The sequence below is a fragment of the Haliotis cracherodii genome, unplaced genomic scaffold, assembly GCF_022045235.1.
Source record: "Haliotis cracherodii isolate W230 unplaced genomic scaffold, xgHalCrac1.p SCAF_11, whole genome shotgun sequence".
In the NCBI taxonomy this organism is placed as follows: Eukaryota; Metazoa; Mollusca; class Gastropoda; order Lepetellida; family Haliotidae; genus Haliotis; species Haliotis cracherodii.
The window spans coordinates 5,317,736-5,332,309 of record NW_027266266.1 but is presented as its reverse complement, the minus strand read 5'-3'; the positions used below and the strand labels follow the sequence as shown (position 1 = coordinate 5,332,309).

The following is a 14,574-nucleotide window of genomic DNA, read 5'->3' as shown; positions in this document are numbered from 1 at the left end:
TAAAACAAGGACTTGTCGGAATCAGTGTAACGTGCCCCATGTCCATATTAAAGTGTCTCAGGGGCTTTGTAAGGTAAAAAAACACAGGTCCAAATACACGTGCATGTTGCTGTATAAGCTAAATAATCTTAACGCGAAGTCCACCTTTTCTGTCTTGTGGTTGCAACACCCAAACAACAGCCCACACCACCCCTACCTGTATCCAGTGATGTTTTAATGTAGGTATGCTTTCATAAAAAAAACGTGAAAATGAGGACCCATGCTGACCAGTATATGCTTCTGGCAAAGGTCGACGTTCCTGACTGTGCTGCAGGCATGAACGACCTAGAGGCTACTGTGAAAGTCCGTATGTCTGAATATGGTTCCTTGTAGTATACTGTTTAACTTAAAGTAGCTTCTTTGTGACCAGTCTATGTGTTTTAGAACCACGATGTTGTTCATGCTTGATTTACAGTTATGTTGTTCGTAGTTGCGACATTTTTTCAAGTTATGTGCAAACAGTAGACTTTGAAGTTTTATTATGTCTCGACTCTTAACATAGATATTCCAACCACAGAACATAATTAACCTGCTGACGCTATATATATATATATATATATATATATATATATATATATATATATATATATATATATATATATATATATATATGCAGTAAAAGTGTTGAGGTAATTAAGATCAATGAATGAGTTCCGCGATGTGCGGCTTCTCAGGGTCCTACACGTCCTACACTAGGGTGTTTTAATCCAGTGCCTAATGTGCTGTGTGCACATATTCGCAACGAAGAAACCAGCAACCAGTATTTGCAAAAGAAATATCAGGGCATATACACTTCTGCTTACGTGTGCAATAAGTCATTTTTACACAATGCCATAAGACTTTCAAAATTACTGATAGATAAGATACCAGACATCATATGTGGCCAGGTCATCTCACTGCCATTTTTAATGCTGCCTTGACATTTAAAAAAAAAATGTAACGTCATAAGATTACAATTCCGAGACAAACCAAGTTTATACCGCACTAATGTGAAATTACCTACATGTAGGTCAATCTGAAGATAGTTCAGCTTTATATCTGTTAAGATTTTCATGTCGGTCACACGACCTTCAAGGAACCCAGCCACATGTGTGTACATTGCTGGACATGCTGCTTTCATTCTGAGCACATGCAACCATGAACATCTTTGGGTGGCTAGTTCTCTGTGTCAGCATAAAAGGTAAGCCATGTTATGTCATGTGCAAGTGCAATGTTATGCGGACAAATATTTAAGCAAACGCTTCCTGAACAATTACAATGAAGGTATCAAATCCTTGCTTCGTAACGAGCAAATACCACAGAGTTTACACAAATACTGTACTACATCTGTACGTCCGAATTACATCTTCCTAAGTTTCAAAGAAAGCCTTTCTTATAAGGTGTTCAGTTAATGAAGTTATGACAACTGTTAAAGTATCATACATGAATGAATGCATATTCTAACTATTCTAGGACCATAACCAAAGGATGTATTCATCACCCGGGAGAGTTGTGTCCAAGTTAAGTATTAATTTGATGTCGTATCATAAGAGCGGCGGTGGGTTGGCCTAGTGGTTAAAGCGTTCGCTCGTCATGTCGAAGATCCGGGGTCGATTCCGCACATGGGTACACTGTGTTCCAGATGCCCCCGCCGTGATATTGCTGGAATGTTGCTAAAGAGTGTATAACCATACTCACTCATTCACGTAACACAATGGAACGTCTCTCATGGACATTGATAGCCAGGTTTGATGGGTCAGCATTTCATATTTCAGGGAGCTCCAGCGCCTGTTCGTCATGCAGCAACATTGCAAAGGATCCTAATAGGTAGGACAACCACGTGTGTTCATACATTTTCCACCACCTTTTTACATGAACATTCATTGATGCAGTTCAGATATCTCCTTTCATCTGGACACAATGTGAGCTTATAACTTTCATTAAACAAAATGTATGGCTCTGAAATATGGTAACAGAAAATATGAAGGAAAGAGAGATCGAAACCCTGTCTTTATTGATATTCCTGCTTCTAAAATGTCCTGTGCTTCGGTCCTCCTACTTCTAGCTGACATGCCGTGATATAACCGGAATACTGTTAACAGCGGTTAACAAACTCACTCACTCACATATAGCTAGAGGGGTCAAGTAATTGTTTTGTGGTAACACTACTGAACAGTGAAAAAGGACGAGCCACTGAAATGAGTCAAGATGGTACCCTGAAGATAGTTCCAAACTCTCAGAGTTCATCACGAGGCCCATGTCATTATGAAAATGTTGGTTTGAAGTATAAGCATCAGATTTTGGCATTTACATAGAGGGCTTGGCCATATTTAAGACCATTGGGTGCAGATAACTTTTTTCATAACTCAGTATGGCACCTATAACTTCAGTGAACGCTGTTGGGGTCGTCGGCGGCACAGATACTACATAAATATACTCGATGTACCTTTCTGCATACACAAATGTGCCCATTTGCTTGTTACCATCATACTCGATGGTCTCAATAGTGGCAAAAGTCTATGCCCTGCGCCAAGTCGGTTGTTCGCCCACATCAAACTGTCACGCCATGACAGAACTAAACATATGAATCAAAACCAAATTCACTGACTGTAATGCGACTGCCTTGCTTCAGCTACCACTCAGTCAGTTACCATTCATCGGATGCTCACATAGAGAACCCGGGACGCGGCTTCTACCAACATTTGGAGACCACATCAAGTCACTTCTCACCTCTCACAGTCAGTTGAATCAAATTTTGCTGTTACAATATATTTAACATACAAGTTTTCATTTATAGGATAGAACTGCTATTTCGTAATATTATTGAACGAATATGATTTTACGCCGTTTTTAGCATTGTTTAGTCATAATAGGTCGGAGAAGGCATTGAAAGAGCTCAGGAACCCAGTGAAGAATTGATTGCTTGCCTTCGGCGTTGCAAGCAGACGCGTTGGTCACACCTAAGCCTTAGTCATGAGTTTAAATACAAATGATGACATTGCAAACACTTGTTTTACGCTTAATGGTGTGAGTGAGTGAGTTTGATTTTACGCCGCTTTTAGCAATATTCCAGCAATATCACGGCGGGGGACACCAGAAATTGGCTTCACACATTTACCCATGTCGGGAATCGAACCCGAGTCTTCGGCGTGACGAGCGAACGCTTTAACCACTTGGCTACACGACCGCGACCGCCCCTTTTGCTTAATGGATGGATGTGTTGACTTGGTGACAAGATCCTTCGTATGTGTGAATGGACGGGTGGATGGATCGATGAATTTACAAACCAATACTCTTATATTGTATGACTGAACGGTGGAAGCCTAAGTAGGCTTACTACTTTCGCGAACACCTGGTGTCATGACCTTTCATTGATCAATTCATATCATTTTCTTCGCTATTTTGCCTTATATGCCAATTGGAATCTGTTTCGACGGAAAATCGAGACTGATTATTCTCTTGCAATGTTTTATGGTTATGAAAATGCAGGTAAGGACAAATGAATAATAATTATAGGCTAACTGATTGATGAACACATGGTAACATGATCTGTTTTGTTTCAGGTCCATTACTTGGACACTGTGCGGCGAGATGATGGCGTTAACATCGGACTGAGGATCTATGTTCTCGACTCCTTTGTTCATTCCTCCATCAGCAATACCTTCCTCACACACATACGGGATGACCTTGACATTGTGAAGGATGCTGGCTGGACCGTGGCTCTGAGGTTCAGCTACACCAGTCACAGTGTAGGTAACATTGAACGCAGTGTAGGTAACATTGAACGCAGTGTAGATAACATTGAACGCAGTGTAGGTAACATTGAACGCAGTGTAGGTAACATTGAAAGCAGTGTAGGTAACATTGGACGCAGTGTAGGTAACATTGGACGCAGTGTGGGTAACATTGGACGCAGTGTAGGTAACATTGAACGCAGTGTAGGTAACATTGGACGCAGTGTAGGTAACATTGAACGCAGTGTGGTAACATTGAACACGTTCGGGTAACAACGGACGTGACGTTAGTAACACTGATATACTTGTCACATTGTACAAGACATTGGACACAAAGAGTTACATTAAACACGGTAAGAGTAACACTGAACACGTCTTGGGTAACATCGAACACGGTTAGGGCAACATTGAACACGTTCAGGTAACAACGGACGTGACGTTAGTAACACTGAACACGGTGTTTGTCACATTGTACAAGACATTGAACACCAAGTGCTACATTAAACACGGTAAGGGTAACACTGATCACGTCTTGGGTAACATCGAACACGGTTAGGGCAACATTGAACACGTTCAGGTAACAACGGACGTGACGTTAGTAACACTGAACTCGGTGTTTGTCACATTGTACAAGACATTGGACACAAAGTGCTACATTAAACACGGTAAGGGTAACACTGATCACGTCTTGGGTAATATCGAACACGGTTAGGGCAACATTGAACACGTTCAGGTAACAACGGACGTGACGTTAGTAACACTGAACTCGGTGTTTGTCACATTGTACAAGACATTGGACACAAAGTGCTACATTAAACACGGTAAGAGTAACACTGATCACGTCTTGGGTAACATCGAACACGGTTAGGGCAACATTGAACACGTTCAGGTAACAACGGGCGTGACGTTGGTAACACTGAACTCGGTGTTTGTCACATTGTACAAGACATTGAACACCAAGTGCTACATTAAACACGGTAAGGGTAACACTGAACACGTCTTGGGTAACATTGAACACGGCTTGGGCAACATCGAACACGGTTTGGGCAACATTGAACAAGGTGTGGTAACCTTGAACACGGCGTGGGCAACATTTTACATGGTGTGAGTAAAACTGTGGGTAACATCCGTGTAAGGGTGACACTGAACACGGTATGGGTAACATAATACTGCACATTTTACAATTGACACCGTTTAGGCAACGCTGTGCGGGAGACGGGAGACGGGAGACGGGAGCTTTACATATTGTTTTGCATAATTATATAGATATCACCTTATCCAATCTCCAATTGTGCTGGACAATTCAACCATGTACATGACATTAAAATTCTTGATTCGATGCTTAGAAACATAAACTGAACCAGTTCAACATCTTCATCGACTCTTTGTGTAACAATATCCCTTATTCAAACAGCGCAGCACGGCCCCTTACGGTGACGCCACCAAGCAGTGGATGCTGGAACACATCAGGCAGTTGGGACCAATATGGAAAGCCTATGAGGGTGTCATATCAGTGATACAAGCAGGCTTCATTGGCATTTGGGGTAATTAATAGTATTGCATATACATTTTCCTGTTTCTTCGCTTCATTAAATATATATTCATCATCGAATATATTTCTACATAACAATTTCTTTCGCAGTATTGAAAAGGAACAGTTCACATCATTATTAATTTGGTATTACTTCAGAGGAAAACATGTACCTTCAAATGTTGAACGTCATGAATTTCGGTCAAATTAGTTAATGACACCCAAGCCAGACAAACAAACGCGTTTACCAAAACAACTGAGGAATGTACCTTTGTTGTGTTCCAGCTGCAATCTCTTTGCCTCAGGCAATTTTGAGGCGGTATTTTTACGGCTTTTTATGGCAAGAGGGCAATATAAATTGATCCGGGATAATAAAATGACAAATGTACATTCTTGCTTTGATGACAGGTGAATGGTACTACACGACGTATTTTGGCGACCCCAACCACTTGACCAATGGTCTGTCAGCCACAAATTGGCAGGATCGGAGAGATGTTCTGACCGCCATTATCGACAACTCACCCACTTCCATGTAAATACATACCATTAAGATGTCACAATGTTATGGTCGTGAACGTAAATGTTTCTTGAACAGAAGAAGGTTACGCCATATTACTGAGCTCTGAAAGTTTATGAAACCTCTTGTACTGTGTGTACATATTCGCCATGGTAACTTTTGTTGATTCATATTTCAATAATAACATATACAGTCGGTCTATGCACAGTACAAACGCCATTACCTGGTGCTGTCGTGTTTATGTTTTTGGAAGACGACACAGTCAAGTAAGTGAGTGAGTGAGTTTGGTTTTACGCCGCTTTTAGCAATATTCCAGCAATATGACGACGGGGGACACCAGAAATTGGCTTCACACATTGTACCCATGTCGGGATTCGAACCCGGGTCTTCGGCGTGACGAGCGAACGCTTTAACCACTTGGCTACCCGACCGCACAGAAAACAGTCATGACACAAGGAAAGCAGCAAAGTCATTTATATTTACTACGACGAATCTTAATTTTAACACTAAAGTGTCAGTTGATTTCAACATATATGTAATTTTAATGGCTTTTTTTCATCAACATTTATAAGGTTTAATACCATATTGCATTCATACAATCAAAACGTTTATGCCTCACTTTAGCCTCACAGTGAGTGAGTGAGTTGGGTTTAAACAGTATTCCAGTTATATCACGACGTGTCAGGTTAATACGGGAGGAAAGCCCGAAGTGATGCAGGTCTCAGACGTTTACCACTTCGGTGAAACCCACGAGCACGGGTATGGTGCTGACAAACCTAGAAACATCATAGGTTTCTTGCGTGCCCAAGGGACGCAACTCTGCACAGCGAATCGCGGCGCCTTAGACGACTGGGTCCCCCGTGTCCCCCTTTAGCCTCACAACCTCAACCAGGCATGTCTTAAATACCATTTCCTTTTTATCGTTCCAAAATACAGGGGATACCATGACATAAAAGTATATAAGACGATATCATTCTTTCTTTTTATTTCAAATTTAACATTATATCTATGTAGCTTATTGTGTGAAATTTACAGTTGCTATATCGTATGCGTATGTTTTCAATACCGTTTTTTAATAGTCCCGTCCAGGTTCGAACTCCGACTTACAAGATGAAGCTTTGGAACACCAACAGGCCTTCCCGCCTGGCAGACGTGGAGCGACATACACACGCTGGGAGAACAGGTGTTTGTTATCTTGTATCTTGCTGGACGAGTGGTTTAAGGTTCCTCCATTTTCCCATCAGAGTTCCGTCCTGTTCGGGTCAGCTCGTCATGGGTTCGAATCGAGCCATGATCATCTTCAACAAACTGGGTGTTAGAAAAGGGCACACTTGAATCAATAGGGAGTTAGTTTGTTATAAGCTCTCCCAGAACATCAGTTTGAAAAACAGTGAAATAACTGAACACAGACAGAGATCAAAGCGGCGTTTAACCTCAACACACTCATACCCTCATTCACTTACTTATTCACTGTCTTACGTACCTTCGTAAGAATTTCCGACGTTGTTGTAAACCTTTTGAGATTCAACATGATGGATATCCTGAAAACAAGTAGAAAAACATGTAGATGGTTTGGGCTAAATTGAAACAGTGACTCAAAATATGTTCTGTTTCCAAGAATAGTCCCGATCTCACCGTGGAATATCAAATGGTCAGTTCTATATCTATCCCATTCAGGTCACCATAACGACTGCTTTCTAGCCTCCGATGATGACGTTGGTACATACGAAAACGTTGCGACAGAAAAGTCGTATCTGGCGATTGACACGGAATATCTGCCAATCGGCGGCGAGACATGCGGAAGAGCTCCATCAAAGTAAGTGTAGGTCTGAAACTACAATACATTAAACTCTTTTTTATGTCTTTCTGCATTACTGACTGCAGCGAAAAACAACATGCAGTCACTCAGTAGACCCTCGGTGAAAGTGTAAAGGGACACAATATATTTACCCCACATCACGCCACTTGGTTGGTTGCTTGGTTGGTTGTTTGGTTGTTTAACGCCGCACTCAGCAATATTCCAGCTATATAACGGCGGTCTGTAAATAATCGAGTCTGGACCAGACAATCCAGTGATTGATATCATGAACATCGATTCACGCAGTTGGGATGCGATGACATGCACCCGATCCCGTTAGTCACCTCTTACGACAAGCATAGTCGCCTTTTACGGTAAGCATGGGTTGCTGAAGAGCTATTTTATCTCGGTTCTTCAAGGGATTTAAGACAATTGTTTCAAGTTATTCGTATTTTTTATATCCCGTACTTTTTAAAGTTAATGATTGTTTAACTCCATATGATGTAATTGTTTTCCAGGCATGGTAGTCACCGAAGTGATTGCCCAACTGCGCTGAAGGAATTGAAACAATTTCACTGGTCCTTCATCAACAAGGGTTATTCCCCTGAGGTGACGGGGGACTGGAAATCTCAAGGCTGTTTTGTGCAGATACACAGGGACCTTGGTTACAGGTTATCTCTAAAACAGGTGTGTGAGACAAGAGACCAAACACATTCGTGACCACTCGTGTCATTCCGAAATAACCGAAAGGCGATCCGTGCTCAATTTATCAACTGGGTTCCGTCTTGACATAGTGAAAAAAACTCTTTAAACTGCGTACAAAATGTCTCTTTGAGAATAGTTGTTTAATTATTGCGGTTGCGAATTTGACATATTTGGAACTTTTCATTATATTCTGTATGGATAAACTATTGTCATAATATTTTAGATATAGTCAGTGGTGCACCCTGATTGGCATGTCGTGTTTAGTACATAACACTGATCAATAAGGCGAAGAGTACCAAGCAGGTTACATTCAGGGTGGAAGAGGATGAATCGATCAATGATAGACATTCATTTTTTCCTCAATTATTTAGCAGTACATTTGTGCATATTACATCATGTCAGAAACACATTACCCGAAGGAGATATAATTTACATAACTAATTTAATATTAATATTCCATGCTTCATTGATGTCAGTAATGATGCTTCTCTGGTGCTGACAAAGTACGTCGGTGTTCCAGGCAGTGTTTCCAACAAAGGCCGAGCATGGAGGCACCCTGTGTTTCCACTTGGTCCTCAGTAACACAGGTTACGCAGCGCCCTACAAACCCTGGACCGTCAAGCTCATTCTCAAAGCTAACTCTGGGTATGTTTCATCGAAATTCAGTGAAAATGTACGCATCCGGGCCCCATTAATCCCGTCAACGGGTTCTAGACCAGGATTTTATTCAGCTTCGATGGAAGTCGTGAGGACGTATCACACAACCCCAATAAACCGTGAGGCTTGTTTTCAAAGGGACATGTTTATAACTCAAGTACAAATGAAATATATAGATTTAGTCCGTACATGATTTATTTTATTTACAGGGAAAATTCCATCTGATATTCTGAAATTGTGTTTTCACATGAAGGATGACAGCAATAATCAAAATGTTTGAACATTCATTTCTACACATAGGATGTATGTTGCAGTGGCGGATTCTACTCGGCTTCACTGCCAAATGTTGACGTGAGAGAATGGACCGCTGGGCATGACCATGCTGTAGATGGGAGCATCGGCGTACCACCATCCGTACATGGGGGGTCGTATAAGGTAGATCTTAGATCAAAATGTGCTTCGATATGGGACTACATGTATGCCTTCGAGAAGACATCGAAACAGTTACCTCATGTTGGCAAGATGTAGGCATCCCCATGGGCACCAATTGCGACCCCTTCTCACTAATCTGGTTCTTTATGCATATGAATCAGAATTTCAGCTCGGTTTATCCCTCCATTTCAAGTTCTCCTCAATGATAGTGATTTTATACACTGCCTCATACACCACCCGTGGCAAGTTTGTGAGCTGGGTTACGTGTCACTTATGACAGTTTTGCAGTTGTATGACGGCGTTGACGAAACGTGAAACCAAAAAGTATGAACACAAATCCAGATGTATTAACGAGCGCCCCTTTTCTCAGTACAATGTCCCTCCAAACCTGGAAGGACTGAAGGTCAACTGTGTTGTGATATCATGTCTAGAAACCTTTTTTTTATATTATACACGTCAATTACATCTACCTCTACAAGGATTCCGGGTTCGAATAGACCAACATTACCCAATGCGTGGAATAAGTCGACGGACATGAGGATATTGGTTTCCTTGGTCCAGACTCGATCATTTACAGGCCGCCGTAATAACTGCGGCGGTAAACATTCACTCACGTTGATTGTTCGTGTGTTGAACCGTTCTGGTGCAGTTCCATGATAGGCTTACCGGCTATATATGACGAGATGGTTGGTGTGTTGAACCGATCTGGTGCAGTTCCATGATTGGCTTACCGGCTATATATGACGAGATTGTTGCTGTGTTGCAACCATCTGGTTCACTTCCATGATAGACTTTCCTGGCTATATATGACGTGATTGTTGCTGTGTTGCAACAATTTGGTTCACTTCCATGATAGACTTTCCTGGCTATATATAATGAGATTGATTGTGTGTTGCAACGATCTGGTTCACTTCCATGACAGGCTTACCTGGCTATATATGACGACATTGTTTGTGTGTTACAACTATCTGGTTCACTTCCATGACAGGCTTACCTGGCTATATATGACGAGAAGATGAAGACCCATGCTGACTACTACGTGTTGCTGGCAAATACAGATGTCCCCGACTTTGCTGCTGGTATCAACGACCTCAAGGCTACCGTGCAGGTGCGTATTTACTGCTTTACATAGTGAGAACACAAGGCTACTGTGCAGGTGCGTGTTAACTGCTTTACATAGTGAGACCTCAAGGCTACTGTGCAGGTGCGTGTTTACTGTTTTACATAGTGAGAACTCAAGGCTACTGTGCAGGTGCGTGTTTACTGTTTTACATAGTGAGAACTCAAGGCTACTGTGCAGGTGCATGTTTACTGCTTTACATAGTGAGAACTCAAGGCTACTGTGCAGGTGCGTGTTTACTGCTTTACATAGTGAGAACTCAAGGCTACTGTGCAGGTGCGTGTTTACTGCTTTACATATTGAGATAAGCATTGAATACAATACTGAAGATCCATATGCATGTGTACAATTCAGTTCCCATGATCGACGATAAAGTACATGCATTTAAACATATATATGCCATTGTTGTTTGTGTTGACGGAACCGAAAGGTATGTAAAAATGTACATACAAACCGATCAATTAATAATTTGAGGACTGTGTGTATGGAAAGGGTTTTGAAGCTTTAATGTCGTTAGTAGTACCAACAGCGTGGAACATTCTTCATAATATCAATCACTGGATTGTCTGGTCAGGACTACATTGTATACAGGCCTAGGGTGCTGCTCAGTGCGGTGTCAAGTAACAAACAAACACTTACGTTTCACTGAAAATTGTGGCGGTTCAACCTGTAGAGTAAGATTGACTTGGCCTCTTCGCAAACACCTGGTGTCACCACTCATTGTCAGTGATCCATTCATATAATCGTCTACACTATTTTGCCTTTTTCGCCCAGTGGAATCTGTTTCGGAATATATTCGAGACTGATTATTCTCTGGCGTTGACTTTTCGAAAAGTAACTAGATTAATCTCACATCACACCGAGAAAGCATCAGAAGGTTTTTAATAATGTTTTCCCTTTCTTTGTATTAATCTGAACTATAATAGCTATTATGTGATCTCATCAACATACCTCTTGACGCATGCACAGGTAACTGGTTCCGGTACCCACACCCCCACTGGCTGCCCCACCCTGTCGCCATGGACACCGCCCTCAAGGAGCAAATACAGCAGGGTGTTTGGGAAAGGTTGATATTCTTTAAGGATGAATAAAAGTACTACTGATCACAACCGTTGAAATTGTTTCATTGAATACGATTTTATTCCCTGTTTTACCATTTGACGTCGTTATGCTAATGCAAAGATTTCGTTATAGACTCTGTAAGCTCACACCAGTCATGTCAGAAAATAACGGTTCCGAACAACTCCTTTGAAAACGGCGCTTCAGACAAAACATGGCTGCCATACCATGGAGGATTTACTGTGACATCTTCCGGTGCTCATAGCGGCTCACATGCTATAAGCGTAACAAATGGCGGTGCATCACATGTGTTTACCTTTAGTCCTCCGTGAGTTGACCAATACTAGTATATGCACCCAGAAATACAGTCTTATCATTTTGTATGAAGTCAGTCCTGTTACTATTACTACTTCACCTCCAAAGAACATATACATTTTGCATGATTAAATAGTGTAATCACTGCAAGATTAACATACACCATAAGTCAAACGAAATGGGTTCAGAATGAATATCATGGTGATTTATAGAAAGGAAAACATAAAGTGCCGTGTTTTCTAGCTGCATATGGGCATTATTTTGAGGGTTACATACAAAGCAAATTGTAATAATGCTTCACGTTTTGTTCCACATACAAGGATACACAGCTTCCTTCTGACTGCCTACAGTAAACACAGCGGGACGTCATTGGCCAATGATCCCAGTGATTACAGCGTGTACTGCGACATCACGGTACGTGGGGTGGCACATTCTGACAGATGGAATGATACACATTTACTTACCATTGAAGCATGGATTTCTTTCCTCCTAGCTTTCCCTGGAAGTGAAGTAAGATGTCTTTATCACATATAACCGTATATTGTCGCCTCAGGTTGTTTCCGTTGTTATGTCTCTTACTCACAACATAAGTAGACAACCTAACTTGACTTAGACTGAACCAGTCTCCGTTGTATTATTATCACGTCAATAAGGTCTCAGTTACCTTCGGGTGGGGGGTGTTCCAAATCTTCATCTTGTAATTTGGGGTTCGAACCTGGACGGGACTATTAAAAACGGTATTGGAAACATACCACAATAAGGCATATGACATAGCAACTGTAACTTTCATACAATAAGCTACATGGATATAATGTTATATTTGAATCGTCTTATATACTTTTATGTCATGGTATCTCCTGTATTTTGGAACGATAAAAAGGAAATGGCATTTAAGACATGCCTGGTTGAGGTTGTGAGGCTAAAGGGGGACACGGGTGGCCCAGTCGTCTGGGGTGCCGCGATTCGCTGTGCAGAGTTACGTCCCTTGGGCACGCCAGATTGTGGGTTCGATGTTTCTAGGTTTGTCAGCACCATACCCGTGTTCGTGGGTTTCACCGAAGTGGTAAACGTCTGATACCTGCATCACTTTACACACATTAAGCTGACACGCCGTGATATAACAGGAATACTGTTTAAAGGGGCGTTAAACCCAACACACTCACTTAATCACTCAATGACTTTAAACAAGCAAAACACAAGCTTAAGCATTTTTTCAGAGGTTATATATTTCGGAACACACCAGGGAAGAGGACTAATTGTGTCTTGGATTGTTTGTTATCATTTTAAATTCATATTGGAAACTGGGACGGCCTCAGTTTAAGTTTGACTTTACATACAGTGTTTCCTATCGATAAACATATTTCTGAAAGTGACTTTAATTTGAAGTCTGTAACTTATTTCAATACTTCGGTTGTATCGGAGCATCATCAATGATCACCACGGGAAAACATGGAAACTTTTCATATTTATGAATACGACCGATCCTGTGAGAGTTATTTTAAGAGGAGCTTGAGTTATAAATTTCAGTCGTGTTATGTAAAGGTAGTGTTGGAAGAAAAAGAAATATACTTGAAATTTTCAGTTTGTAATGCTTTGCAGATGCCAAATAGGCATATGTCTATACGAACGCGTAATACTAAAATGATTCAGTGTGAACGTCATATCTACCAACATACACTTGGAATTATTATGAAACTATTACCATGGCCCATTACGAATTATAGACGGAATATTGACATTTTGTATTCCTCTGCATGAGGTATAGTCTACTTCTTGGCGTTGTAGAGGCCTGATGGTCAGAGGGTGTGGGGCAAGAACGCCCCCTTCCATAACGGCGTGTCGACCTGGCAGAGAGTGGACCTCAGGGTGCACGTGTCCGAGGTAGGAACTGCAGTGGTTATTTGTTCTTTCTTGTTTGTGACTTTATGTCTTGCAATATGTCACAGTTTTGAATACGTTTAGCAGCCTACAAGAATACAAATGAATGTGTTTGTACGTATTGAAGCCTGCTGTAAAAAGTATTATGAACATGTCAGCAATTTATCTTCCCATAATTCTCTGCTAAAGCCTGACTTCTTTAGACAAGCAAACAAGTCAAAGATGTTCTATCTTAGCGCTTACTGGAGACAAATGGCGATGATTTTAAACAGGAATTTGAATGCACTCGAAACATAACGACATAAACATAACATATACAACAGTTTTGTAAATACGAATTTGGAGACGATGGAAAATACCAGTTTAACTTCAGTCATGTGGTTTGTGAATATGTGTTCTCGTAAGTAAAAGCTCAATCTGAGACTCTGATATCAATCAAAAGCCATATACATGACCGGATCTCAAGTTGTGATTGACACAACTTTGTTTCAGGGAATCTCTCAGGCCCACTGCTACCTCCTGTACCGAAACACCAAACAAGGGTCAGCATTCTTCGATGATGTCGCAATGTGGACTGCACCACAGGGTACTGATGTTAACGACTGTTGATTGTCATGAACAGATTCTGCAATGTATGTGACACGTTATGGCGCTTCAAGATAATATACTGAAAGCACAAGGCATTATGTCTGTGCGTGTTCTAAAACACCGAGTGTTCTGTACATTATGTAGTACAACTACTGCTATGTTGTCTTTCAAACTGAATGGAATCTTTTTCGGCGGATAACCGAGACTGGTTGTTGTCTGCGT

The 14,574-nt window shown here is 41.2% G+C and overlaps 1 protein-coding gene across 1 annotated transcript; it reads left to right on the top strand.

Annotated features, from left to right (window-relative positions):
* Nucleotides 1-1,099: 1,099 nt before the first annotated feature.
* Nucleotides 1,100-14,472, top strand: LOC139455280 (uncharacterized). The gene is made up of 17 exons (XM_071236831.1): nt 1,100-1,219; nt 1,794-1,845; nt 2,651-2,756; nt 3,582-3,767; nt 5,167-5,296; nt 5,692-5,815; nt 6,880-6,983; nt 7,478-7,616; nt 8,117-8,285; nt 8,824-8,948; nt 9,275-9,395; nt 10,381-10,500; nt 11,482-11,578; nt 11,707-11,899; nt 12,207-12,300; nt 13,672-13,767; nt 14,257-14,472. The coding sequence occupies exons 1-17, from the start codon at nt 1,177-1,179 to the stop codon at nt 14,371-14,373; spliced, it is 2,016 nt and encodes a 671-aa protein (XP_071092932.1). The 5' UTR covers nt 1,100-1,176; the 3' UTR covers nt 14,374-14,472.
* The last annotated feature ends 102 nt before the right edge of the window (nt 14,473-14,574 follow it).